At 30.7% G+C, this 27,277-nt stretch overlaps 3 protein-coding genes across 4 annotated transcripts; 2 read left to right on the top strand and 1 right to left on the bottom strand.

Moving 5' to 3' along the window:
- Positions 1-2,483: 2,483 nt before the first annotated feature.
- Positions 2,484-8,503, bottom strand: LOC108347493 (vacuolar protein-sorting-associated protein 11 homolog). 2 transcript variants are annotated; one of them, XM_017586770.2, is made up of 5 exons: positions 8,139-8,503; positions 7,016-7,189; positions 6,559-6,885; positions 4,710-6,461; positions 2,484-3,335 (listed from the first exon to the last, which is right to left on the bottom strand). In XM_017586770.2, exons 1-5 carry the CDS (start codon positions 8,379-8,381, stop codon positions 2,946-2,948), a joined length of 2,886 nt encoding a protein of 961 aa, XP_017442259.1. In that variant the 5' UTR covers positions 8,382-8,503; the 3' UTR covers positions 2,484-2,945. The 2 variants fall into 2 exon arrangements, with proteins under 2 accessions (XP_017442259.1, XP_052724423.1); XM_052868463.1 differs by having other exon boundaries at positions 7,016-7,250; positions 8,139-8,272.
- Positions 8,504-13,278: 4,775 nt separating this feature from the next.
- LOC108346289 (1-aminocyclopropane-1-carboxylate oxidase homolog 12) lies at positions 13,279-16,331 on the top strand. The gene is made up of 3 exons (XM_017585329.2): positions 13,279-14,004; positions 15,017-15,338; positions 15,984-16,331. Exons 1-3 carry the CDS (start codon positions 13,478-13,480, stop codon positions 16,245-16,247), a joined length of 1,113 nt encoding a protein of 370 aa, XP_017440818.1. The 5' UTR covers positions 13,279-13,477; the 3' UTR covers positions 16,248-16,331.
- A 2,244-nt stretch (positions 16,332-18,575) lies between these two features.
- LOC108347150 (uncharacterized) lies at positions 18,576-22,143 on the top strand. Its single transcript, XM_017586297.2, has 2 exons — positions 18,576-18,842; positions 21,517-22,143. The coding sequence occupies exons 1-2, from the start codon at positions 18,746-18,748 to the stop codon at positions 22,098-22,100; spliced, it is 681 nt and encodes a 226-aa protein (XP_017441786.1). The 5' UTR covers positions 18,576-18,745; the 3' UTR covers positions 22,101-22,143.
- The last annotated feature ends 5,134 nt before the right edge of the window (positions 22,144-27,277 follow it).

The following is a 27,277-nucleotide window of genomic DNA, read 5'->3' as shown; positions in this document are numbered from 1 at the left end:
CTAATATGATAAGTTTTGGTATAAAAATAATACATAGTTTTTAATTTTGTCATTTATGAATTTTATTTTATTTTTAACTTTTAAAGAAACAAAATAAAACTATAGTATTCTTATTAAATATAAAGAGTCGATTGAATAAAAATAATTGATAAAAAAAAGTATTTAAAATATTTATATAACACGCCAACCTAAGAGACAAAGGTTGCTTTGACAATATATTTATATCTAACCATTTTGTCTTGTTTTTTAGTGAAACTATGCCTTGTTTGGTTGAGTAGGGATAGAAGGACGGCTAAAAAGGTTTGATAGAAAGGAAAATTTATTTTGAAGTTTGGCACATCAATTTGGACAGTTTTTCCTGTATTTTTAAATTAAAAATATTTATTTTATCGTTTACTATTTTCATTCTATTATGCAATTTAATTTAACATTCAATTTTTTTTCTGTTGCTACTTATTAAAAGCATCTGTTAAAAAAAATTAATTTATTATCAAAATACATAAAGTTATGTGTTTTTATTATCCTTATTCTAATAGTTTAATTGTTTTATATTGTTTATGAGTTGATGTAAGTGATTCTCTTCTTTTATTCTTTAAGATATTTTTCATGAAAAAACTCTTAAGAAAATTTTCAAATTTTAAAAGACAATTTTCAAATATAATAATATTATATCTATAAACTTAAGTTTCAAAATAATTTTCAACAAATTTTATATATTTTCATTCATTATCCAATATTAAAACCCAATGGCTGGAGTTTAAAACGTCTGTTGAGTCCTTCCCAGTCACAATTATTAGTTACGGCTCAACGCACAAAAAGTTAAAGCTCATTCTTTTCTATTTGTTGCTGTGGTACTATTCGTTGTTTTTTATGATAAAGAAAAAGGCAAAACTTTTGTATACATGCATTTATATACATATTTACATTTATTAATATATTTCTTTGTATATTAATAAATTATGTTAAGATTAATTTAAATATATATTTCTTTTTCAATCTCAAAGAATCTAATTTCAAGTTCCAAAAGCAAACAATACTATAAAAACGTGTCGATGTGATGTTCTTAAGTCACTATATAGATACACACGTGAAGACATTTAACAACACAATTTGTCATGTCAATAAACTTTTAATATCATTTGAGGATGAGACCAAATTTATTTATTTTTAAAATTTGAGACTATACTATATTTAAGTTATAAGATAAAGATAAAATCCAATTTGATGTTATAGTTTAACAACTTAGAACATATTTAATTTAAAAATATATAATATAAAATTTAAGAGAAAATGGATTTTTGCTGGGAGAGGATAACTCGAGATGGTCACCGTATGCAGGTTTTACTATTTGTTCTCCAAATAAAAGCTAAAAACTCATTAACAAATTTATTAAATAACTTAAAAACTATAAATCCCCAAAAATATAAATTTAATGCTGAAAGAACGTATATTTTGTTTTTTTAATACAAAATAATAAAAAATTATAATTATATATTTAAAAACAAAACAACAAATAAATTAAGAATATCTTAATAATTTATTAAGAGATGGAAATGAAAACAAAATCAGAATTTATATTTATTTATCATCTCTGAAAAGAAAAAAGAAATAAAAAAAAATAGGGTAACATTTACATATGTTGGGAAGTGAAATATCTATAAGAAAAAAAGAAAATAAAAACTTTATCTTGTCTTTGTATAATATAACATTACATTAATATTATATAATATGTATTCTATAAATTTCACAATATTTACATCATAATTGTTTTTTATTATTATGACAAATGTTATAATAATTTATTTATTTTAATTGCATTAACCGTTTTTTATAATCATAAGAAATGTGGATACTAATGCAGCAACACCTCTATCTCCATTAGAGTATCTGATGACAATATTTTCTCTAATTTTGGATGAAGGTATATCAGTGAAAGACTCTTTTTTTATTATTATTATTTGGTTAGAAAAAAAAAGAGAAAAAAAAATAACTATATTATTTTAATGTATCGATAATAAGTGAATAGCTGAATAATTCTAATGTGTTCAAATCGAAATACTAAGATTTATAATTATCAAAGATTAGATGAGATTTCTCCTGTGCCCAAAGCCAGATTTAAAGGAAAATTGAAAATTTACTGTAAAAGTTAAAATTTAATGGTCTGAACTGAGTTTCTGAACCCGAGACACGGCATCAATAAGAGCACTCAAAGCAAGAGGGAAAAAAGAAAAATTAATAATGGATTTAACTTTAAACATCCAAGATCAGATAGAGCTAGAACTTCATCATTTTCTAGATGTGTAACCCAATTATATACTCTGGGGTGAACCAAATCAGAATTTAGAAGTAACATGTATTTGGTCATGTGTAACAAGAGTGTAAAGACCGGTGATAGTATAAAGAAATACAAAATAAGTGGAATTCTTAATACAGCAGAGAATAACAAATAGAATATCAAATCTAAGAAATCAATGGCAGGAGGCTAAAGCAGACAATTCATATTGTTACTATGGCATTCAAAAAAATTAAAACAATCAAAATAAAAATCTCATTTCCATGATTATATTCCGGCATAATTTTACACTGAAAAATAAGAAAAAGAAAAGTATCACCTGAATTCATACCTAGTAAATCTCACATTACCTTAAATAAGTGGGCTGTATCTCCATCAAGTAGAAGCTGAAATGAAAATGTGCTTCAAATCCTCCCAAAAAGTTCAGTACTACCGCAAAAGAGTAAGACCATTCAGGGATGAACCACTCCTGGTTAAAATTTACAGCATTCAGCGCATTATGGAAAATATCAACCTTGGACACCAGACAACACGCAGCAATTAAGAAATCTGAAACCCAAAAAATAACCAAATTTCATCCAAAATCCAGAGCCCAGCTATTTTTATGTTAAATGAAGGACTGCTGAAAAGCAAGTGGCAGAAATCTCAAGCCTTAGAAACCACTAGAGGATGATGCAGTTCCGGATCTGGGTCCAGAAGTGGATCCATTACTTATTTTGCTGATGATCCCTTTCCCAAAATATTCGGCAATGACGGAAAACCCATCTTTAGAGCTCTTCACCTGGTGGAAAAATCTGTCCTGATCCTTAGAATTTTGCTCTAAATTTCTTTTAATTTCCAAGACAGACCTATACTCAGGAGCACACTCAGGGCATTCTTTTTCATTATCGCCAAGGCAGCGCAGGTGGAATGAGTGCATGCACATGAAGTGCACAGCAGGCAGATCAAGGGTGAAGGTGCATGCAGTGCACTTGCTAAGCTGAAAAATTCTAGCATTTGTTCTAAGATCTTGAATCTCTTTCCTCATTGACAGTGTATCTTCCTGCACAGAAATACTTCGATGTTAATCCTTCCTTACTAAATACAGAATGACAATCAACAAAGAACATCACCAGACTCATGAGGCAATGGAAATTTTATCTATGTAAATAGGAGCATCTGAGAAAAATTCCTAAATAACATAAATTTCGTTATATTCAAATATTTTTTTAACAAAATCATCATTTGTGTTTACCATTTATCATCACAATACACTAAATCTTTAAACGGAAAAGCATTCTAGGTGATGAAAATTCAAGTCAAATGACTTAAAAACAAGTGGCATATTCTGTTATGACATGAAGATGCTAACTAAAATATATAACAGAAAATGGGTGTCTGCTTCACATTGAATAATCATAATCACCCAACTGTTAATGCTTTAAACTTCAAGAAGAGTTTTTCATTCATAACAGTTCAATAGTTACTTGGATCTTCATCCGTGACAGATTTCGATGTCTTCAATTTCTGCTAAAGTTTTCAGGTGCTAGTTCATATTTAATTATGAAGGAATGATTTCAAGAACAATAGAAACCAAAACACATACTGTTCAATTTCCTGAACAGACTCTTCATAGAATACTTCCATATAGTTTACAGAAAGAATAATAATTAAAAAATAATATTATTACATTCTCTTGAGGCAAAGAAGGATTTTATCTCACTATTTTTTTCTCTCTTTTCCCATCAGATAGGTGAGACTAACCTCTAGAGTACAGAATTTTATCTTCATACATGACTATTTGAGAAATATTTCACCATGAATTAAATTATATTACATTACAAAATGATTTCTCATCAATAAAAAAAGAAATCATCTGTATTCTTCTTTTGTATAAAAATCAATTCTATTTTGAAAAATGTAAATTGAGTTTGTTAAAGCCTTTGAAAAATAACTAGAATCAAAAGGAGTTCAGATATTTTATAATTTTGAAAAGCTACTTTGTATAGGTTCTGCAAAATAGAAAAGCTATAATTTTAATCATCTTTTAGAACAAAAAGTCATCCTTGGTGATTGGTACCAAACAAAAAAGTCGCTTGTTCTTTGGATAAAATCTCTAAAAAATTAACCACTTCTTCATAGATATGTTACATGTATATGTGAGTAATTTTTAGTGAAAAAGAGAAAAAAAAAACAAAAAAAACCTGAGCTTTCTGTGTTTTCTATTTTGTTAAATTTTAAACTTCTTACATTTAAAAACCATTATCTGCTAAGTATCTATTTTCCAGAATGCATCTTACTTTTGTTTAAATTGTTTATACCATTAGAAAACAAAAGGAATGTAAATTTACAGGAGTTTGTGTCGTGTACACAAAGGATGGACACAACTTATAAACCATCAAATAATTAAAACAAATAAAAAAAACTAACAGCCAACCTGATATTTCTCAATAGCTTGTCGGTCCTCCTCTATCATCTTTGATTCCCGCTCAAGCTTTCGAGCAATGTAATCTTTAATCACAGAAAGTGTGAGGCATGGATTTCGGGAGAGAGTTTGAAGCACAATTATTGGGGGCAAAATATCATCCCTCTCAATATAAGTCAGAACTTCTTTTACTTCTTTAGAACAATCTTCTCCAAGCTCACCAAAATATTTAAGTACATCGGCCCAAAGAGATGAGTCCCCTCCTTTAACTGAATCCCCCAGCCTTTTGCAGCATGCAATTAACCCCTCATGATCATGTGCTTGCATATAGCATGCAATCACTTCTTTATAGAGTTTCATCTTTTCATATAAATACAAAAGTCCATCTTTGAATGCATTCATTTCACATAGTATAATTGCTAAATCAACATCATATAGTGGGTGCTCTGTCTCCGGAGGCCATGCACTCTTAAGCAAGTGTAAACCCTTTTTATGCCTTTCAAGAAGGTCCTTTCCCTGTGCAGAACTTTTGTGATTAGGAGTGTTTCCGTTAGACTGAGCACTCATAGTTTTTGCTGATACTCCATTAAGATAATTTCCATCATCATTAACTTGCGACATTGAAGGAAAGTTCAATTCATTGGATATATACAACTCTAAAAGGGTATTATGAATCTCAACTTGAGCAGGTGAGTCGTTAACCTTATTTGTGTATTTCTCTAGAAAATCCATAAGGGACTGAGGATGATGAATGAAAATGCTAAGAAAATCAACAGGAGATGGCAACATAGACATATACATTCCATTTGAGCGTCCTCGGTCACCATCTTCAGTGCAAAGCCTTATGAGGATCTGAATAGTCTCCACTGGCTTGTGCTCAATCAGAATCTTCCCATACTCTTTTATTGTCATCCCTGCCTGACTTGATTCAAGGCTTGAAATGTATTCCAAGGCTTCTTCATAGCTACCCAGATCTTCAAGCAAGATCTTCAAGTACCACTCATGCCTCCCTGCCTTCTTTGCAACATACATTGCATGCTCATGGTAATTGGCAGCACGGCAAACCCTGATTGCTGTTTCTACGTCAAATTTAAGTTCCCCAATGCTGTCATCACTTTTAATAAATAGATTTAACTTTTCAACGTCTTTCAATTTGGTGTAACAGTTTAATAGAAGTGTGGTGTGATCTTTAGAAGCAAGACCCTTCTCATGTAGCTTTTCTAAGTAATTTGTGAGGTTGTAGATTCTTTGAGCATCCAAAAACTTCTGTATAACATAAGAAGGTTCAAGGTGACCAATAGTAAGTATGTACTGGGCCATTGATTCATCATAGTCTTGCTTGCTATATAGATGATCCCCATATTTCCTTAGCACTTCAGCAGTAGCCGCAGCATCTGCTTGTTGAGTCTGTACAAGATTTATTGCTACAGTATATAGGTTTTTCTTGAATAACATGTCTAACTTGCTTTCCATATCCTTTTCTCCAATACATAAAGCTGATTTGTCATTCATTATGAGTATGATGTTACCCCATTCATAAAGCAAATGAGAAACTTCTTTAACCAATGCGCTGTGGGCTATTAATCGATTCTTCAGATCATAGATGTTGAAAGTATGCTTTCCTGTTCTTTGATCTGCAATAACACACAAAAGGTATCCACGGAACCATCCAAGCAATTTCTTCTCTCCCTCAAAAGCCCAACAAGGACCACGCCCATCAACTTCATAAAAATATACTGCCTCTGGTCGACCAATTATCAACTCCTATTCATATTAACAAATAGAGACATTCAGCATTTACAAAGAATATAATTATGCCAATTTATAAAAATTATGAGAACAATGAACAAAGACATCATACAGAGCGTTCACTCATAGCAACACTGTTTACACCACATCCAATCTGATCAAGGGTTTGCCTTCTCGGTGGTTGATTATGCAACGAAAACAAACTCACTGAACTTGGAGTCACAGCAAATAACTGTAGTGATTGACCATCCACCTTAAACCCAAGTCCAGTTACAGCAGAAAGAGTTTTGTCCGATTGGTTGTTTTCAACCTGAAGCTTAAAACGCGTGATACGCTCCCGTGCAATGTCTCCTTTGATGCAGTAAATAGAACCATTGTCCAAACCAATAGCTATGAGCAGTATGGGTGGCACTTCTTCTAAAACCAAAAAAGATGTAATCTGCAGTACACCATAGTTTCAAACCATCAAAATGTGGGACAAAGACAACAAAACTACATTACTATACTAACCAGTTTTATTATCATTAATCACAAAAAGAATAGTAACAAGCACGCCATTCATTCGTTACCTTTGCCTCTGGAAACTGATTAGTGAATATCCGCAATATCCCAACACATTCAGGACTTGTCATGCTCGAACTCTCAGGTTGCATCTTGTCAAGGTCAAAAACCTTGAGGCATAAAGCTGTTTTCTGGGGAGTAAGCTGTTCATCCTCCCCAATTGTTACCAGAAGATTGCGTTGCTGGTTAATCAACACACAAAACACACCTCTTTTAACTTCAATCAAGAATCAAAGCACAACCCTAGACAACCCAACAAAACATGCGTTTGGTTATCTTATCAGTTGAAATTAAACTAACCAAAACTAAGTTCAACACAAATGACAGAAATTTTTTCTTCTACATTTCATGCTTTGGAATGTGTGAATGTCAGTTCGCGTTATTACAAACAAACATCAAAACATGCTCTTAAAAAAAAGCCCTTCACCAATGTCCAATCCTTCATACACACAAAAAATTAAACACACTATACTACTAAGCAATGTTTTAAAAAATGGTAACAACCACAGCATCAGAATTTTTGGAGTCACCGCACAACTGCAGTTTTCAGCTGCTGTGTTAAGGTTTTTGGAGTCATCGGCAACTGCAATTGCATGCGGCCAAATTTCTCCACAACTTCCCAAATCAAGCGGGATCCCCCACGATCACAACTTCAATTTAAAACCTTGCTGCTAGGCCAGGTAACTCTTATCACCAATCCCCACAACTAAAAATAGGATTCTAGAAAATTCCTCCACCGAAACAACCAGCACTCAGACACAATTGAAAGCACAGTCCTAGAAAATTCCATCAACAATCTCACCGAACAATGTTCTTTTGAGCAAATACAATGGAAGAAAAGTGAGGTTGCACTACTGCTACTTAATTCCAACAATTAGAAAAATAACTGAACTTCAATTCAAGAATCAAAGCGTAATTAAGCTCCTACTTCTCCGAACAAAACATTCAAATCGCAAAATACCTTCCTTAATCCTTCAAAAACGAAAAAAAAAAAAAACACTTCACTAAACTCTCGAATTCTCTCACCGATCTTCACAATTAAAATTCTAAAAACTTGCAATAATATCATCAGAAGCAATTTTAAAAAAAGAGAGCAATTGCAGAAAACCGCGACAATAATTCCTCTCTAACCTTGAGTTGCTGAAGAAAGAGAACGTTAGAGGAGTGAGGTTGGAAAGCGTAGTTGAACTTTAAGCCTCGATCGAAAAAGCAAACGACGCCGTCGTCGAAGCCGGTGACGACTTTGCCCCTACCGCTGGAGCAGCACTCGATCTTCTTCTCCCGGATGACGTCGTCTCCGCCGTCTCCCTCGGGAACCGTGCACTTGGCGCCGTACTTTTCCTCGAAGAACTCGAACTTCCGCCACTGATACATCTCGCGAATCAAAGCCTCGCGTTTTCAGATTCTTAGCCAAATTCGCGTTTCTGCCTTTTTCCTTTCTCACTAATCTTTCCGACCCATAAGCACGTTGCAACGCTGCATCGTGTAGTCCAAAATTTTTTATTTTATTTATACATTACTCAAATTTAATTTATCGATGTGAAAAAAATTATATGAATTAATTTATATTTGTATTTTTGCTTCGTGCTTTTCGAAAATTCTTCTAAATGTGCTCTTAAGAATTTAAATTATAACAGTATGGCAAACTGATAACTGAAATTAATAAAATGAAAAAATAGTTATTGTAATTAATTAATGCATGATAAAGGAATATAGTTAGACTCTAACTTTAAAATGTTTCTTTATTTACATTTTTTATTTTAAATGTGTGATTATATTTGGTTTGCGAATAGAATTAGGGATCGGTTTGTTTTTATAATTTCAATTTTGAGATTAAATTAATTAGTAATTTATAATTTAATAATTATGTTTGTTAATTTATGTTAATTTAAATTTTTGTTATATTGATAATATTTAATTTCATAAACTATTTTCTGAACTTTATTAATTTTAAGATAAATGTGACAGACTTTTAGAACTTCGAAATATAATTGACAGTTTATTTGCTGTTCTTTTATTCTTTTAGAAAGAAATTTAGAATTTCTTTAAGCTTTTTAATCTCTTTTAAATTTTTTGAATATTCTACAACTTAGTAGTATTATATCACAATAAACTGGTTATATTAAATGTAAATTTCTTTTTCATATATTCAAAAGTATTTATTTATTGCTCCTTTTAATTATAACATCATTTATATACTAAAGGTATATTTATTTAAAATAATTTCTTGTTATACAAAATAATTAGATTAAAAAATCTGTATATTAAAAATGCGTATAGTTGAATTATGTTTAATATAAAAACTTAAAAGAATTTATTTTAGAAGTAATAATGTTTATAAATAATAAAATTCAATTATTTTAAAAATAGTTTTTTTACGTCTCGCGTTTAATGTTAGATACGAAAAAATCAATATTAAAAAAGATCGGTGACAATTTTAAATATGAATATTTAATTTCAAGGTCGGAGTTTATACTTTTCTGATGTCATAAAGTAATTAGACATCGATATCATGTTGAGTAAATTTTATAAAAATGTTCGAAGCGAAGGTGAAAATGTATTCATGTATGACGTCAAATGCCATAGTTTCAGACGTTAAAGAGATATAAGACGTCGAGTTTCGAGTTTTTCAACATCATATACATTGTAATTATTTTTTAAAAGTAGCGCCATCACACTATTGCGGTTTCTCTTTTACTTGAATTAGGGACTTCGTTCACAAGTGCGAGGAAGAACAAAAGTAAGTTTTTGTGTAATTTCCCTTAACGAAAGTGTTATTGTAGTCTTTGTTTGGATATTTCTTTGGTTTTTATCAATTGATATCGCCTTTTCGTTTAACATTGACATCCTGAACATGAATCCAAACTCCACCACTTTCAAGGAAACGAATTGCTTTGTTCACGAGTGTAAGGAAGAACAAAGGTCGATTTTTGTGTCATTTACCTTACCTTGGTTGCCATATTGTCCATTGAAGTTCCACCACAACGACCACCAGAGGCATGTTCTCCTTTCCCCCTCACTAGTAGTAGTGCTTTATTCCGAAAGCGAGCCAACATTCAAGGTTAGTTTTAGATTTTTTTTTATGAACTTACATTTTTTTATATTGGTATTGTTGAAATTGTTTGTTGTATGTTATATTGGTTATACACCATATATATCCAAACATAGGGTAAAACTAAGAGTATATTGAAAAGAACTCCAAATGACCTAAAAATTTGTTCAAAGCACCAAAAAATCATGAAAAACCCCCCACAAAAAAGTTTAGATCAAAAATTCAAAGTTTATCTGAAATATTCTTGCAAAGTTAAAAAAAACAGAAAACACACAATAAATTGACAAAAAATAGAAAATGACCTTTTTAAAAAATATATACAAGGAAAAGTTTGCTATGCGATTTTCACGACTTTAAACATCTTTTCCTACCCTAAATCAATATATAATAATACCAAATCTGTCAAGTGGAGTAAAAGTTATGATCGTTTAAAGGTCTGTAACAACTAACTTTCCAAATGATTTTTAAACTTCATACAAACCAAAAATAAGGACTCTTGGGGTTTTTTGTCCCTAAAATAGGGGTTTCAAGGAGTCGTAAAAAAAATTCAACCAAAAATAATAATTAGCTATCAAAATCAAAAATCACAAATAAATAATCACAATACACTACTCATTATAACACCATTCACTACTACTACTATTGTAACACCACTACTAATATACATAGTAAGGATTGACAGAATGACAACTTTTTCTTTATTTTATGGGTGATAGTGTATACAAATTCGTGCTAGCCACATTCCTATGGTTTTTCTATTTTTCATGATTTTACTTGTGATAGCTTCAGTTTATAGTTTTGATTAGTTCATACAAATTTGAAAATGAGTTCTGATATATGAAATGCCGAAACTGAGTTTTAAGCTCAATTTAGGAGTTTGAGAGTGAGATTTTGATTTGGAAGGTTTGAGACAAAGTAGAGTGTTTGGGGATTGTCTTTGAGTCATTTGAGACTTGTTCATACCCCTAAGTTGCTAAGATATGCATTAGAAACGTAGAAATGATTTAAGGTCTATGAAATGGAGGTTTAGTTGTCCCGAGTTAGATTTTCATTGTAAAAAGGAGTTTAAACATGGTTGAAGTTAGGGTACATATTCTTGGATATGTCAATTGTGGCTTAGAACACCAGATGGAAGTGGTAGAAGTTGGTATGAGTGTTTAAGATAGGTCAAGTTAGGTTGAGAGGGTGCAAATTCTGTAAAATTAGTGTTCTACAAAATTATGCAGAGTGGCTGGGCGAATAATTGAGTGCTTTGGTAGTGAGTTTCAAAGGCTAGGCGAGCCAGCTTGTTGGGCTTGTGGAGGTCATTGTCTCTTCTCTCATTGGGCAAGTGGGTTGGCTTGTTGGTCACCTTATTTCTGCACTAGGCGAGTGGTTTTAGGTAATCTTGGATGTTTTAATTTCATTTCTCTTATGTACATGGTTTTAAATGGTATGATGGTTTAATTATTGCTTAGTGGTATGGTTTGGAATGTACAATGATATGAAATTGAGGTTATAAAAGTTCTAAGGAGAATTCTTAATGGTTGTATCAAAGAATTGTTGGTATGAATGTAGGGAGTTCAATTTTAAGGGTTGTCCTGACACTTTAATGATCATTTATTCTCAATTAGAGAAGAGTGATACATGTAGTAAAAGTAGTATAAGGTCTTAGTCTAGCTGCTTCTAGTAAGACGCGATACAAATTAACCTTGTGAGTGTGGTAGGATGAAACTCATTGGCAATAACTCTACAAGGTAGAGGCCACCACAAGTGCATGATCCGTCATAACTCGACATTCATACCTTATCCAGATGGTCAGGTCTAGGATCATGGTATGCTTAGGATGTTTGTTTAATTTGGTATTAACTTTATGTATAATGAATTCTGATATCTTGTGTTTGTTTATTTTGATATCACCTTACCCTTACTTTTGTGTTGTCTGTTTGTTTGTTTTTTCTTTTACTATAATAATTTTAATGGTACGAACTTAAGAGAATGTTAGTGGTTAACAGGTGCTACGAAACCACGTAGCTAAGAAGAAGTTTAATATCAAATTTCTCTGGTTCATATAAATAATTTTGTTTAAGTTTTAAATTTTTGGGATGTTAAAATAAATCATAAAATGACACAATTATATCATTAATCACCTAAAAGCGAGTTACAAATATAAAGTCATTTCCATTTAAGTAGTTACAAATAAGAAATAATTAAATCAGTTTTACAAAAACTCAACCTCTCTTCACCATTTGTCATCTAAGAACATATTTAAATTATTTAATAATTATGTGATTTAAAATCTAATTAAATTACAATATAAAATTTTTGAGATATTACAAATACACCATTTTTTTTCTTCAACTTTTAATATCGATAACTAACATATCAAATTAAGCGATCAGGTGACAATATTTTACCTTCCTAATATTCTAAATTGAGCAACATTAACAAGTTAAAAGATTAACATATTAAAAAAAATGTGATAAGTTAATGATAAACTATTAGGTAGCCCTAGAAAACAAATATAAAAATATTAATTAGGAAAATTTGAGAAACAAATATAAAAATATAAAATAGTAGAGGCTTTTAATTTTAATTGACACATCCAAATGTTAGAAATATATAAAACAAAAGAATAGAAAATATAAAATAAGAGTTCTGATTTGACCAGAAAGGTCCACCATTGTCCTATTTTGGATCACAATCATAAGCCTGATTTCTCCCATCTATATACATTATCCTTCCCTTTTGGTGGTTTTATAGAATAAAAAGAAAAAGAAAAGATTTATACCTCTTTAAAAAATTTTGGAGTTACACTTACATTTCAATTTTTTATTTTTCTTTTAAATCTTACACTAATCTCTCTTATGTTTTAAAAAATTATGTTAACACCTTTTTCTATATTACACATGCATCTTTTATTTTATTTTCAAATATTACACTTAAACCCTATATAAAGAAAGTCATTGTAAGGGTAAAAGAGTCCAACATAATACTAATGTAATTAAAAAATAAAATAAACATATGCACACCAACATGAGAAATGTAATTGTTAGGTGAAAATTGATTTAATTAGATAAGATATGAACTATTTCAATGTGTTTGATAGTGTGAAAATTTTTGTTCATGGTTATGGTTTTATGTAAAAGTCACTTTTCTCTTCTATATCAAACAACTTGTAAAGTAAAAGATAAAGAAAAACTATAAACTAAAGGCTATTGACATAAGAACAAGAAATACATCACAGAAGTTTCATTTTTTTAATGTCAAAGTGTGAGAAGATTGTGAAGTTTGGAACCATTGTCTTGTCATAGTTTCCTCCATTATTGACTTCCTTTCAAGCTCATCTTCAAGCCTTAGCTGTTTCATACTGTTGCTTAGTTCTTTCCTGGTTCATCCACTCACTCTGCTAGTTCCAATTTCACACTACAACAGAAAAATGGGAACAGCAAGTGAATCAGACTTTGGTTATGTTCTGAGTGAAAGAAAAGCATTTGATGAAACAAAAGCTGGTGTCAAAGGGCTTGTTGATGCAGGTTACAAGAAGGTTCCTAGCATATTCCGTCATCCTCCTCAGAAATCTGAGAAGAAGGTCTCAAATTTAACCGACACAAGCCATGTTATTCCAGTCATAGACCTTGCAGATATTCACAAGGATGCAAGCAAACGCCAAGGGCTTGTTGGCATAGTAAAGGAAGCATCTCAAACATGGGGTTTCTTTCAGGTGATCAATCATGACATCCCTGTGAGTGTTCTTGAGGAGATGCAAAATGGGGTCAAAAGGTTTCATGAACTTGATGCTGAACACAAAAGGGAATTCTATTCACGAGATAGAACAAAACCCTTTTTCTATAACAGCAATTTTGATCTATATGGCTCACAGCCAGCACTCAATTGGAGGGACACTTTTAAGTGTTTGTTGTACCCTGATGCCCCCAAACCAGAAGAAATTCCTGCAGTATGCAGGTATGTATGTGTATCAATCATGTGTTCCTTCAAAAAATTTCAGTTAAACTAACATGATATGACATGATTCTTAGTAGTCTGAAGTACTGAGTTCAGAAAGAAAAATGAGTTTCATTGTAGTTAAAGTACACAGATTTGGAGACTTATGTTTATATGTTTGTTGATCATAAATTGGATTGTAAATCTTGATAAAATACCTTTTTTTAGCTATTATGTCTCTTATCGAATTTGGCAATGTTGTTAATTTTGGTTGGGTGGGAAAAGTATAGTTCTGGCATGCTATGCAGAGAAGTATTTATTGTCAAATCTAGAAACGTATCTGGCTTTGCATATTGTAATCTATATGGATACACAGGAATCAAATTTCTACCAGTGCTTATCAAGTGCATCAAACAGAGGTGGTGGAATTGATCAAAGTTAGATGCTGATTGTGGATAATGGCAAAACTTGAAATAACATGCTGTCTTAATATCCTGTAATGTGCTAATCTTGATGTAGAGGGCAGGGTATCCCCTGTTGATGAATCTCATAAAAAGGGTTTTGATCTTCAAAGATTTCCAAAAAGGGTTTCATCCCACATGAAAAGCAAGAAAGAAAACATGTCATTGATGAACGAAAGGAAAGAACAGTGAAATTCTTCATGACTAGTTGATCCTATCCTTCTCTTTAGCTCTAGCCATAGTTCTTGTAGTCACTATTCCTTGTTGTATGTTATCTATTATCTTTCCCATCCATGTTGGAAGTCTAACAATGACAATGACTAGTAATAAGACCAATTTAAAGTATATTAGTAAATGCAAACTTTATCTTACAAATTGGTTATGTGAGGTTGAGTTAGACTTTGACAAAGCATATTTTTTAGTTAATTTGTGATATATGTTCATTTCTGCATAATATGGCATGGAAGTTAAAGGATGAAGTTTTAAAACTTAAACTACTGTAGAAACTGAGACAATTTGAAAAGTTCCAAAACCGAAATTCCACCCTTCTGATTGATTGCATGTTCTTGCAGAGACATACTGCTGGATTACAGTAAATACATAATGAAGCTTGGTATTTTACTGCTTGAGTTGTTTTCAGAAGCTTTGGATCTGAGTCCAAACTATCTCAAAGATATTGGATGTGCTGGGAGAGTGCTTGGTCTTTGCCATTATTATCCTGCATGTCCTGAACCAGATTTGACCATGGGAACCAACTTGCATTCTGACAATGATTTCTTCACAATCCTTCTCCAGGATCATATTGGTGGTCTCCAAATAAGATGCAATGACAAGTGGATTGATATAAACCCTGTACCTGGTGCTTTGGTGGTTAATATTGGAGACTTTTTGCAGGCAAGTTTTCTGTTATCCTCCTGTTTCTTCTTTATTTCCTGCAACTTTTACCTATCATGGATCATGCTACTAAAGGGCCTTCGAGAGAGGTTCACTAGAGAAATTCAATAACAATAAGACTTGAACTTAATTCATATAAGGGATGGACACCACTATAACCAAAAATTTAAAACAACGAGTTTATGAGTTTTTTTCCCTATAAACTGTCGTCTCTACTTTATCCAATATAAAACTTAGACTCATTTGGATTCCCGACAACTCATACTTTTATCAATATGTACATGAGGTTGCTTGTGATAGGTGGTTAATAAGTCAGAACTTTTGTGAGTCCAGTGTCTTCTGTAGTGTTCCTTATTGTATGAGTAAATTGGCTACTTCTGCATAACTTACACTTCTCAATGATCTAACCTCTAAACAACAATAGCAATATTCCAACGTTTTGTGGGAGGAATACCAGGTATGATACAGTTTGAGTTTTTGTCATTTTCTGGTTACAATTGAATGATAGAGTCTGAACTATTCATATGATCCATGTTCTTGTTCCCTCCTAGTTGATACAAAGACTTGAGTGTTTCTATCTGTTATGTGTATGAGCCTTGTTATTGGATGTAAACATGTTGTTCATTGTTTGTGTTTGAATTGTAGCTTATAACAAATGATAGATTGAAGAGTGCTGAACACAGAGTGCTTTCAAATCATGTTGGTCCAAGGATATCTGTTGCATGCTTTTTCAGCCCAAGTGTTGAAGCATCCTCAAAGCCTTTTGGACCTATAAAGGAACTGTTAAACGAAGACAATCCTCCCAAATATAGGGAAACTACATTTGCTCAGTATGAAGCCTTCTATGTTGCAAAAGGACTTGATGGTACCAGTGCTCTTGCACCTTACAAGTTTGAACTAGGAAAATGAATCAGAAACTACACCTTATAAGATTTGAACTATGAAATGTATCAGAAACAGAATAAGTTAGCATAAATAAACATGATTGCTGAATCTGATATGACTTTATGACCGCAGTGTTAGAATTTTAAGTTTGAGTCTAAGTATCATATGGGTAGAAATGAAAAAGAAGAATACTGTATAAAAGTAAAGACCCATCAATCAATTTTCTTAAGGTTTTGAGTATAGTATGTTGTTAATCTTTTATGTGGTTAGATTCATATTTCATTAATATTATATTCGTGAATGGTTGGGAATGTTTTCCTGAAAAAATGGTTAGAATTCTAACTATGAATATAAGTCATATAAAAGATAAGTTGTATGTATGTGTGCGACTTTTTCATTCAAATAGTAAATTTGGATTTTAAATTTACTCAAATAGTATATTGTGGCGAATATTTTAATCCAAAAACTCTTTTTTTTTTTACTTTTATTTTCACTTAAATTCACTTTTCCAAATCTAAAAAAAAACAAAAGTAGTCTAACTTTCACAAAATATGGAAATCAATTTCTCTAATTTGTGTGTAAAAATGGAATTTAAAATATTCTACATTTCTTTTACACAACTCTTACTTTCCTTTTCTGGTGTGATGTATTAATTATAAGTAAGCTTGGTTAAATTTAAAATAAGTATTTCTTAGATAAGAATTAGAAAAATAATCAGTTATTTAAGAAGGAAACGGGATTTTACAAGAAATACATGGAATTACTTATTTTAAAAAATTATTTTTTTAAATTTATTAAAAAATATTTTAAGAGCATTAAATACAATCAAACTCACCCCATACTTCACAAATAGGATTTCCCTTCATCTCTACAGTACTTTCACGGTCAAAATCAAAAAGAGGTTGGAGTAGAAAAAATATATTTATTTATATTATGAAAAAAAAACCAGAGTATTACTGTAGAGAGTGAAAATTTTATTCCTAACTTTATTTCAGAAATCTTCTTTTAGAATTTTTAAATAATTTGTTCTGAAAGATTATAATAGGTAATGTGAAAGTCACTTTTATAAAGGATAAAATAATCATTCTAACAATTATTGGATGCAATTAGAAGTTATGGCGTGCCAGAAGAAAACATTTTTTAACCAAATTATGTGAGATAAACAAATTATTTTAATTAATAATTAATTTCATTTAAAAGAAAAAAAGTCAACTTTAAAATAAGAAAAAGAATTGAAAAAAAAAAAAGAATAAAGCTTGCTTTGGCCTGTGAATAGTGTTTAGAAAGGCTATACATACACTAATAATCTAATGAAGGTAAAAGAAAAGAAAAATAATTATCTAAATGCAATACTTATATTATAACTTTTGTTTTTCATTTACAAACATTGGTTTTCATTGCACTGATTTTGTTTTCTTTACATAATAATACAAACCAAGTATTCAATAACAGCATAAGAAAAATCAATACATATTATGATATATTTTTTAGTACGATAAGCCATTTTCTTTTGTTTTTCTATCATGCTATCTAGTATTTGAATTAGTGAAATTTAAATATAACAATCGTTTGAAGTTATGCATTATTTTAGTGGTAAAAACGTTTTGATACCTCTTGTGCCATATTTTATAATATATTATCATTATTGTTAAAAGAAATGCTAATTTTGATGTTTAATAAATTAATATATTATTTAAAATGGTATTAATAATGGCTTTTATTATGATGAATGGTTCACCTATTATATGTCAGACAATAATTCATTCTAATTATTTGTGAAAGTTGGAGAGAAATAAATATTTTGATAATATATGAAAAGTATATCTTATAAGTCTTGAAATATGAACTTAAATAAAAAAAAAAAGAAGCTTTTATCAGATAAAGATACCTATTAATTATGATTGGAAAGAGTAAAATTTCAAATCGATAGATATATTGAATGATATTTAAGGTTATATGAAAATGTAAAACTTAAAAGATCTATTAAGGAAGAAATATAATGAAATTTCTAACATTTTTAGACAGCTAGTTTTCTAAGACATTATGTTATATTAAGATAATGTCTTGAAGAAGAAATACCAAGAAATTTGTTACCATAATTTTCAACAAATTCAGCTCACAGGATATATCAAAAGAAACCATTAACAAGGTTATTAATGTTTTGGAAAGATAGTGCTGCTGTGATCTGTAAATAAGATTAAACAAAATTAAAAATCACTAAATCATCTTTGTCTCCAAAATCACAGTTCTCTATGAATCATGGGTCCCATGTTGAAAATGGGTAGCATTTTGAGGAAAAAACATTCAATGACAGAGGAGATAACGGCTACTTGGGACCACTCTGTGTCCTTTTGGCAGTGCAAAGTGTAAACCCATCACCAGCCCTTTCTTCCCTATCTCCTCCATTTAGGCCAATTCATCAACTTTTCCCTCAACTCGAGTTACCCTTTTCTCTACTCACTTTGTTTCACACTACTGCCGTAGCAAAATCCTTTTTTTTTTGGTTCACATCGGCATTGCATATGATGAACAACCCCAGTTGTTGGGTGTTGCATTTCTTTTGTTGTTTCTCTTGTTGTCTTCTTTTTCCAGCTCTTGTTCTCTCCCATCACATCCATGGTAAGTAAAGCTGTATTCTTTTTCTCTCTTTTTGTGTGTTTGTTTTGGCATTTGGTGTGTTTATGAGCATTGTGTCTGTTATTTGGTTACAAGGACATTGTGGGCATGACTAGTAAGTAACAAATGTTGCCTTTCATCTATGAATGTTTCTTTTTTCTCTATTTTTTGTCATTCTGCAAGGTTGTTCTGTTATTGTGTGTTGGGGTGTTAGATACTTGTACTGTTGAAATGGTTGGTGTGGTGTAATGAGTATTCCAGAAGCTCTCCTTAATATAAGTTCAAACGTGCTTTTGTCTTTGGCTTTGAAAGTTTCCATCTTGTTCTGGATCTCTGATTCCTGCACATTCTTTTTATAAGGTTTCATTGAAGGTTTCCTATATAATAACTGTCTGAAATTTTCTTAAGGATTTGCACTACAAATTTGAAATTAGTGGGAAAAAAAGGGAATTTAGAGTGAGAGCTGATAGTTCAATTTCTTTAAACAATTTTACTGTTCAGTTTTGTTGAATCATTTTGAAAGATCAGTTTAGTTTTATAGTAGTCCCGTTAATCTGTTTAGTGCACTCCTAATTACTGAATCATTCAACAGTACATTGCTGAACTTATAGATTGGTTAAAGGTGACATTGGTTTCTTTGATATGCTACATTAATTATGATCGGTGATGTTATGACTATAGAAATATGGTAGATGATTTGGCATGGAGTGCAGCTTATTCCTGTACCTTACGCCTTTGTTTCACATGTTCTGAGAATTCTTCATTAATTTTAGAAAAAGTTTGTTTCATGGTATTTATAGCTTGTCTTCACAGAAATCACTGTAAAACATTAAAATATTTTGGAGTTCTGTTTGGATATTATCAACTTAATAATCAGAGCTTTTATACATTGGTTGGAAAAATCTGCATCAGTCTGAGCATCACAAATTGAAATTTAGTCAAATATATTGGTTTTTATAAGAGCATATTTTGTGAAATATATTTAGTGGAAAATGTGAATATGGTTCAGGTTTTGAGGTTAATAAATCTTGTAAGAGGACAAACTTCTGTCAATTTTATGTCTTATGGATAATAGCAAAGATTAAAGGCCAAATGAAACATTCTGCATTACTTTTGTTGATCTATAGGTCTCTTTCAATAATGTTAAAATTAGACTTCTAATGCAGCCAGAATATAATATGAACCTGTTAACTTTTGTTCTAGTATGTTGGTGTTTGTGAACTTTTTTCATAGAAGAGCTAGTTTTCTCAAAAGATCACACTGCAATCAAGTTGAGGATTAAAAAATACTACAAAATATTAAATGTGATCAATATGGAAGTGAAACTTACAGAACATCTTGTAAGGGTTTCAAAGTTTTTACAGTAATTAAGTGTTCTTATAAATAAATTGTATACCAAACATGAATAAGAAGACAATGTAAAAAATTGAAGTACTTGAGTTATAATGTGAATGTATCTACTTGTTTGTAACCTGTAAAGTTATGATCATCATTAGGAAACAATGAAGATCTTTTAACAATTATTTTAAAAGTCAACTCCTAGTTCACATTGTGTACTTGGTCTTGATACTGATGATTGATAACATTCCATTTTTGTTAGGAAGTACTCAATAGGCCATAATCATATATATCTTTTTGCCTGTTAGGCTTATCAGAAGTATTTTGCACTAGAGAATTCAATTCCACAGAAAAGCATATGTATCAATCTATGGTTTTTAGTAGAACTATGGTGTTTATATCTTTTCGAAGAAGTCAAGGAGTCTAATATAGTTGGTTGAGTAGGGTGAAAACTGTCTGTGGTCAGTTCCTACTGACAAAAAGAAAATCTACCCTGAAAAAATGAATAGGTCTGTAGGTTGAGCACAATACAGGTAAGGTTTACTTGAACAAGGACATGAAGGATCTATGCATCATTTTCTCAATGCTTCAGTGCTAACTATAATGATTGGCTCTCAAATCATAATAGTCTAATGAAGAGAATAGAAGACCGTCTACTAGAAAACATCTAGTACTATGAAGTTTAGGTAAATCATCTACCATATGCATTGAATGGTGTTTGGATTTAACACTCTTTGCAGTTTTTTGTTATTCCATTTCTTAGTTTTATATGTTGAATTCTGTGAACGAACTCTATGTATAGAACCTTCCACTGCAATATAGTTGTTTTCTTCTTGTTATTTTCCTTGTGTTTTTTGTTATTGTTGTTCATACCCAACACTAATAAAACCAGGTTTTGTAATATATTCTTTGTTTGGTGCAAATCTTGTTGGAAATTCAAGTGAATCTAAGTTTTATATTAAGTAGAGATGAAAAAGTTTAACACCTGATAAGAAAATCAAGGTTTTGGATTAGAGTTAGTGTCATTCTCTTGTGTAGGTTTGACTCATGTTTCATTAGTGTTGTATCTCCCAAGTAAACATATAATCCCTACATCAGTCTAAGTCCTATTGGATAGAGATGAGAAAGTTGAATATCTTATAAGGAAGAATACTCATAAACCCATTGTATTAAGCTTTTGGATCAGAGTGGTGTCATTTTCTTGTCTAGGTTTGACTCGTGTGGCATTGGTATTGTTTATGAAAAATCACTCTAGCCAATTGAATAGAAACAAGATGAACATGACCTTTCATGCACATGCACATCCATCTAAAAATGAGCTTGATGTTTTCTCTCACAGGAAACCCTGCCAGTGACATAGTTGACATCATAAACAAGAACCGAACAGATCAGAAGCTTCCTCACTTGAATGACAGCCCTGGTTTAGGGTGCATGGCCTTACAATACGTTGAATTATGCAAAGGAAACTGCAGTGATAACAATGCTGTAAACTGCAAGCCTCCTGAAGACGATTTCACTGAAGTGTTTGCTCCCAACTGTGGCGTAGAGCTCCCTACATTTGGCACCATAACTGGTCACATTGTTGGTTGCCAAAGAGAGTATCTTGAGCCATCACAAGCATTCTCCCAAGTTCTCATAAAAGATAAGAACTCTGTGTCTGTTCTGAAGAACAAAACACACACTGAAGTTGGAGTTGGTCTTGTTGGACTCCACAAAGGACCTTTCTTTTGGTGTGTTTTGTTCAGCAGTGGACAGACAAACTCCACTTTTGTGCTTGAAAATCGTGGTGCAGGAATCCAGCAAAAGAAGGGCTGTTATAGTGGAAGCAGTACTCCATGCAGTGGTATAGGACACACAAGGACTGTTGCACTTAACATCTTTTTCATCTCTTTTGTGTCTGTTTTGCTGCTTACACTTTTGTGATCAGTTTACAGTAATGCTAGATCTTCACTTGACAATTCTTGAATTGCTTTTCTTCAGTTTCCTATACTTTGAATGGTATAATATCTAAAAATGTTTTTTAAATTGTATAATCTAAGAATATTTTACATTATGCAATTCATTATTTTTTCAGATATAAGTTAATATAACTTTAGTGAAAGATTTCATTATAAAATAAATTTGAAAAAAATGAGAGATATCTTTCTTCGGTGAAGGAGTTGAATTTTAATGGATCAAATTAATAGCTTACTAAGTAAAAATAATGTCTTACTGAGTTTATAAGATCCTTGTAGACTCTGCATATTACGAGAAAAATATTTGAAAAAAAATATGAAGAGAAGTTATAAAAAATATTCCTATACGAGGATGAGAAGTTACAAACTGGAACGAAAATAAAAACAAGAATTATCAAAACTAAAAATTTCTTAATTAATTTTACTGATAATTTATCTAAACATTTCTATGTAAATTTGTAGTATAGTGAATGTAGAAATTCTGATAAAGTTTAAAAAAATTACCAAAGACATTGAAAATTAGATTGTTCTAAAAATAACTTTTTATCATTATTAATACAACAAATCTTAATAAAATATTTATCCAAATATTAAAAAAAAAAGTCAAATATTATAACAATATTTTTATAAAAATGAATATAATTTTTCAATGTAGTGTACCCAACCACTTGTGTATAATAAATGAATGATAAGTCAGTACATATCTTAGTCAAAAAATGTGATGAGTATCCAATGCGCATATGCCGTGTTTGGATCAATTAGAAAAATGAAAAGCTCGTTTGAGAAAATAAAGTTTCCCACATTATGACATTTTTGCGTTTAGATGAAAATTTGATTTTAATATTTACAATGGTAAAACTTTATTGGATTATAATCATAATATCGTACTCTAATTTAATATAACAAATTACAATAGAAAAAGAAAATCAAATATGACGCAATTAGTGCTTTTGTTAATTTCAAGGTGAAAAACATTTATGGATTACAAAGCTATTTTAATAAAAGTATAAAATCAGTTTTGAGAATAATAATAAGTGTAGCACAAGTTATATTATAGATTTGGAAATTCTACATTTTTAATATTATATTTATGTATATCTTTCATTGTAAAACTAAACCACGTTACTTTTAAATGTTGTATTTAGTCTGGTGGGAGAATCATATTAAATAAATATTGTATTATCATAGTATCTGTACATATTATTTTTATTCTTGTATTAAATACTATTATAATATATTATAAAAAATATTACATCATATTACATTATAATAAATATAATTACCAGCATAATATGTTATAAATCTTATTAAATTAGAAAATTGTTATATATATAAGAATAATAAATTAAATGTCAACTTAGACATAATTTGTCTATAATAATATTTTCAATTAATTATCCTAATAATCAATATAACTCATTCTTAAGGAAATACTAACTTTTAATCTCATATATATATATATATATATATATATATATATAATTTCTAAATTTTGATGAAAAATTAAAATTTGTTTGTGTCTTAAATTTTAATGTTTTAGTCTTTAAACTTTTTTATCCACTAATATTATATTTTTTATTTATTAAACAACATTACAAGTTAACATTTTTATTAGAATATATAAACACGAGCATAAAACGCAGTTTGATATGTAAAATAATTGACCTAGTTAAATTAAGAAGACTACATCTTTTCGTTTTGGAAATTAAAATATATCAAAGTTTATGAAAAAAATAAAATTTGATTTATGTAAACAAAATTAGAAATTAAAAGCATCCTTAACCTATATATCATGTCTTTGATATTATTTCATGTTATTCCTTAATTATAGTTAAAAGTAAGTCTAAAATATTAAATATTAAGTCTAAAATATTCTCCTCTGACTTGAATAATTTGTAGCAAGCACAATTTATGCATACTGTCGTAAACCGCTTAAGCAGTTATTACTTGGCCAGCATTAATTTATTATTACTATTATTATTTTATATGGTCTCATCAATATCAAACTTAGAACACCGTTTGCTTTTAATGAAGGCATTCAATTATAGAATCTACTACTAATACTATTATTCATAAACGGTCATCTTCATTATTTTTTTTGTCTGCAAGAAAAACAATATTATATACAAAAACACTTTAGGGTTGTTTCAACTTGTTTACAAAACCGAAGTTTTATTAATTATATATGTGGTGAAGAACACAAATTATGATAATTTGGTAGTTTCTAACACTTTTTTTTCAAGGTATATCATAACTATAAAAATATTGGATAAAACTATAATAAAACCATAACAATGTGATCATAAAATAAAAAATCTTACATAATTATAAGAAAATAGTTAGATAAATGATCGTGAATACTATACTCGATTCTATTTATATATGAAATTCTTGTACTGGGGATATGAGTAATATTTTATTTTTTTAATTAGGTATAAGGATGGAATGAATATATACATATTTACTATGGATTTTTTAGAAATATTTTATAAAGACCAAGATTGATAATATGCTAAATTTTTAAAGTAATAAATATATAAAATTCATTAAGGACAACAAGGCATGTGAGGTAAGCGAGACCGATAAGGTTGGTGAGGTCGGTAGGGCCAACATGGCGGGTAAGGCATACGAGGTTGACGAGGTTGGCAAGATTGGAAAAACAGGTTAGATCGGTGTAGTTGGCAAGGTCGATGAGATTGGCAAGGTTAACGAAGTTGGCAATGCTGGTAAAATTGGTGAAGTCAGTGAGGTTAAGAAGGTTAGCGAAGTTGGTGAGGTCGACAAGGTTGGCGAGATCAACGAGGTTTGCGAGGCTAGGGAAGGAGAAGGAAACCTTTTCACACTAGAGTAGGAGCAATGGTTGGATGGAGGCTTACAGTGGGGACACATGTGCGCTTCGGGGTTTATCGCGTGAGAGAGAAGAATATGAATCCTTGGGTATTTTGAAACTTAAAAAAGATGACGAATGTGATAAGTGTCCAATATTAGTTAGTTTTGATGATAATTTGAGATTTATCTTGTTTTGATTCTGTTAAATATTTGTGTTAATCACTCCAAATTTACTTATTTTGCAGGTTTTGATGAAGTCAGAGAATGAAAGAGGAAATATGAAAAAAACAGAGAAATTTTGAGCAAAATACTAACTTCATTATGAAATCTGGGGCTTGAGTCACACGAAGAAAACCAACCTTAAAGGGAAACCTCAAGCCATGACCTCAAGCTAAAGCCATGAAGAATCCTTTACCCTAAAAGTAACCTAAGGAGGCTCTAGCCTAGAAACACAAAGCTTAAGCCACAAATGAAACCAACCTTGGGAGTAAACCTCATGGTTGGAGCCATGGAAACCACCACCGCTAAAACCACACTGTCAAAGTCTATAAAAAATGGATTTCACCTCTGTTTTATATAGAACATTTTGGAGAACTTTTGAGAGACTCCTTTAGAGAGATTCAAAAAGAGACCTTAGAGAGTTTTCCCAAACACTTCCATGTATTACTTTCTTTCCATCTATTATGATGAGGAACTAAATCTCCTAGGTATTGAAGTGAGATGCAAGCCACTTTGAAACTCTATTGTATTCAGTAGTATTTTTATTTATGAATGTTTGCTTTTGATCACACGTTTGTGAATTCATTTATCCTTGTTATGGGATTAACTGATCACTCATCTTATTTCACTAGTTTGAGATTGAGTAGAAACTAGTTTCAAATTGTGATCCAATCAATTCTTCTGTATGCTTTTACATGCTTGGAATAGATCTAAGGTTGCAGCTGGATATAGAGCTTTAATCTTAATGCAAGTGATCCATTCAAGTAGTTACTAAGAAATCATACTAAAGTTTGGTGATCCTATGCTCTAGGTGCCTGGAATAAACCCATAATTACATTTAAACAGAACTCCCAAGACTTGGTTATTTACAGAGTCATATTTAACATATATCTAGTACAAGAGAGGGACAAAGTGGTGAATTTGAACTTTAACACGGTTTAATCATCTAAGAGGCACTCGTTTTGTAATCCAAACTATTTTCCAACATCTTTCACTTTATTTTCACTAAACAAATTTGTTTTATGTATTTCACAATCATTTTTACTGTTTTATCAACGATCAAGCTAGTTAGAACATTGTGTTTGTCATCGACGTCGTTAGCTCCGACAGGACAAGGACGTGTGTCAATGAGTGGGAATAGTGTTGTTGTGCGGCCATGCGAGGAAGATGAGAATGAGAGACATTAAGGTTTTCTACTTTTTAGAAAAAGAGATGATTGGGTCAGACCTAGTTTTTGCTTATGATACCCTTGTTTAATTTTTACATCCCTATTCTATTTGCATTTCTTTAACAAAATGGGTTAACCATTCTATTACTCCCTACACCATGACATCTCCACTTCACACAGTTTTCTTTTTATCGTTTGGGCTAGAACATGCTTTTACTCATTGCACCTCCATATTCATTAGACACTACACATTAATTTCTTATTGTACTTTAACCTTTACCATTCTACACCCGTGATGTTTTATTTTCTATTTAGGTTATTTTATATTTTGGGACTTTTTTTTTTAAAATCCGCGTTTTAAATCTTTCACACCCACCATTGGTTCTTAACACTCCACTCTGACACACTCACCTTCTTATTTTAAATTATAAAATATAAAAATTACAAAAATTAAAAATGGAAAATATATTTTCTCACACTTCTTAAAGGATTAAGTACTCATGTGACCGCGTCGTCTTAGTATTTACTATATATTTTTTCTAAATTATTAACATATTTTTTAAATGTATGAGCGTACTTGTGTGACTGCTTGTGTCATCTTAGTACTTAATATTTTTTTCTTTTTCAAGTGTTTAAAATATGTTTCTAAAGGTATGAGTACTTGTGTGACTGTTCATGTTTTCCTAGTACGTATTACCTTTACTTTCTCAATCATACCAAAATTACCAAAAGAATACAACATCTTCAAAAATTAAAAACATCAACTTTTTCAACGAACAATATTTCCCTTAAGAACTACGTGATCCCTGATTCTCTATTGTGAATGGAGATATGTAAGAGTAAGGCTAGTCTTTGTCAGATTCACTTCCAAAAAATTAAATCATTTTCAATTAGTTTTGCAAAAATACCTACGTAACTCCAATTTCTCA

Source organism: Vigna angularis, chromosome 9 (assembly GCF_016808095.1).
Source record: "Vigna angularis cultivar LongXiaoDou No.4 chromosome 9, ASM1680809v1, whole genome shotgun sequence".
Classification (NCBI taxonomy): domain Eukaryota; kingdom Viridiplantae; phylum Streptophyta; class Magnoliopsida; order Fabales; family Fabaceae; genus Vigna; species Vigna angularis.
The sequence above is the reverse complement of the archived record's forward strand: the minus strand, read 5'-3'. Positions and strand labels throughout refer to the sequence as shown.

Coding starts and splice junctions, on each gene's coding strand:
- LOC108347493 (XM_017586770.2), bottom strand. CDS start 8,381: ATGTATCAGTGGCGGAAGTTCGAGTTCTTCGAGGAAAAGTACGGCGCC. Junction 7,190..8,138: donor TCTTTCTTCAGCAACTCAAG/GTTAGAGAGGAA, acceptor TTGATTAACCAG/CAACGCAATCTTCTGGTAAC. Junction 6,886..7,015: donor ATCAGTTTCCAGAGGCAAAG/GTAACGAATGAA, acceptor GGTGTACTGCAG/ATTACATCTTTTTTGGTTTT.
- LOC108346289 (XM_017585329.2), top strand. CDS start 13,478: ATGGGAACAGCAAGTGAATCAGACTTTGGTTATGTTCTGAGTGAAAGA. Junction 14,005..15,016: donor GAAATTCCTGCAGTATGCAG/GTATGTATGTGT, acceptor ATGTTCTTGCAG/AGACATACTGCTGGATTACA. Junction 15,339..15,983: donor ATATTGGAGACTTTTTGCAG/GCAAGTTTTCTG, acceptor TTTGAATTGTAG/CTTATAACAAATGATAGATT.
- LOC108347150 (XM_017586297.2), top strand. CDS start 18,746: ATGATGAACAACCCCAGTTGTTGGGTGTTGCATTTCTTTTGTTGTTTC. Junction 18,843..21,516: donor TCTCTCCCATCACATCCATG/GTAAGTAAAGCT, acceptor TTTCTCTCACAG/GAAACCCTGCCAGTGACATA.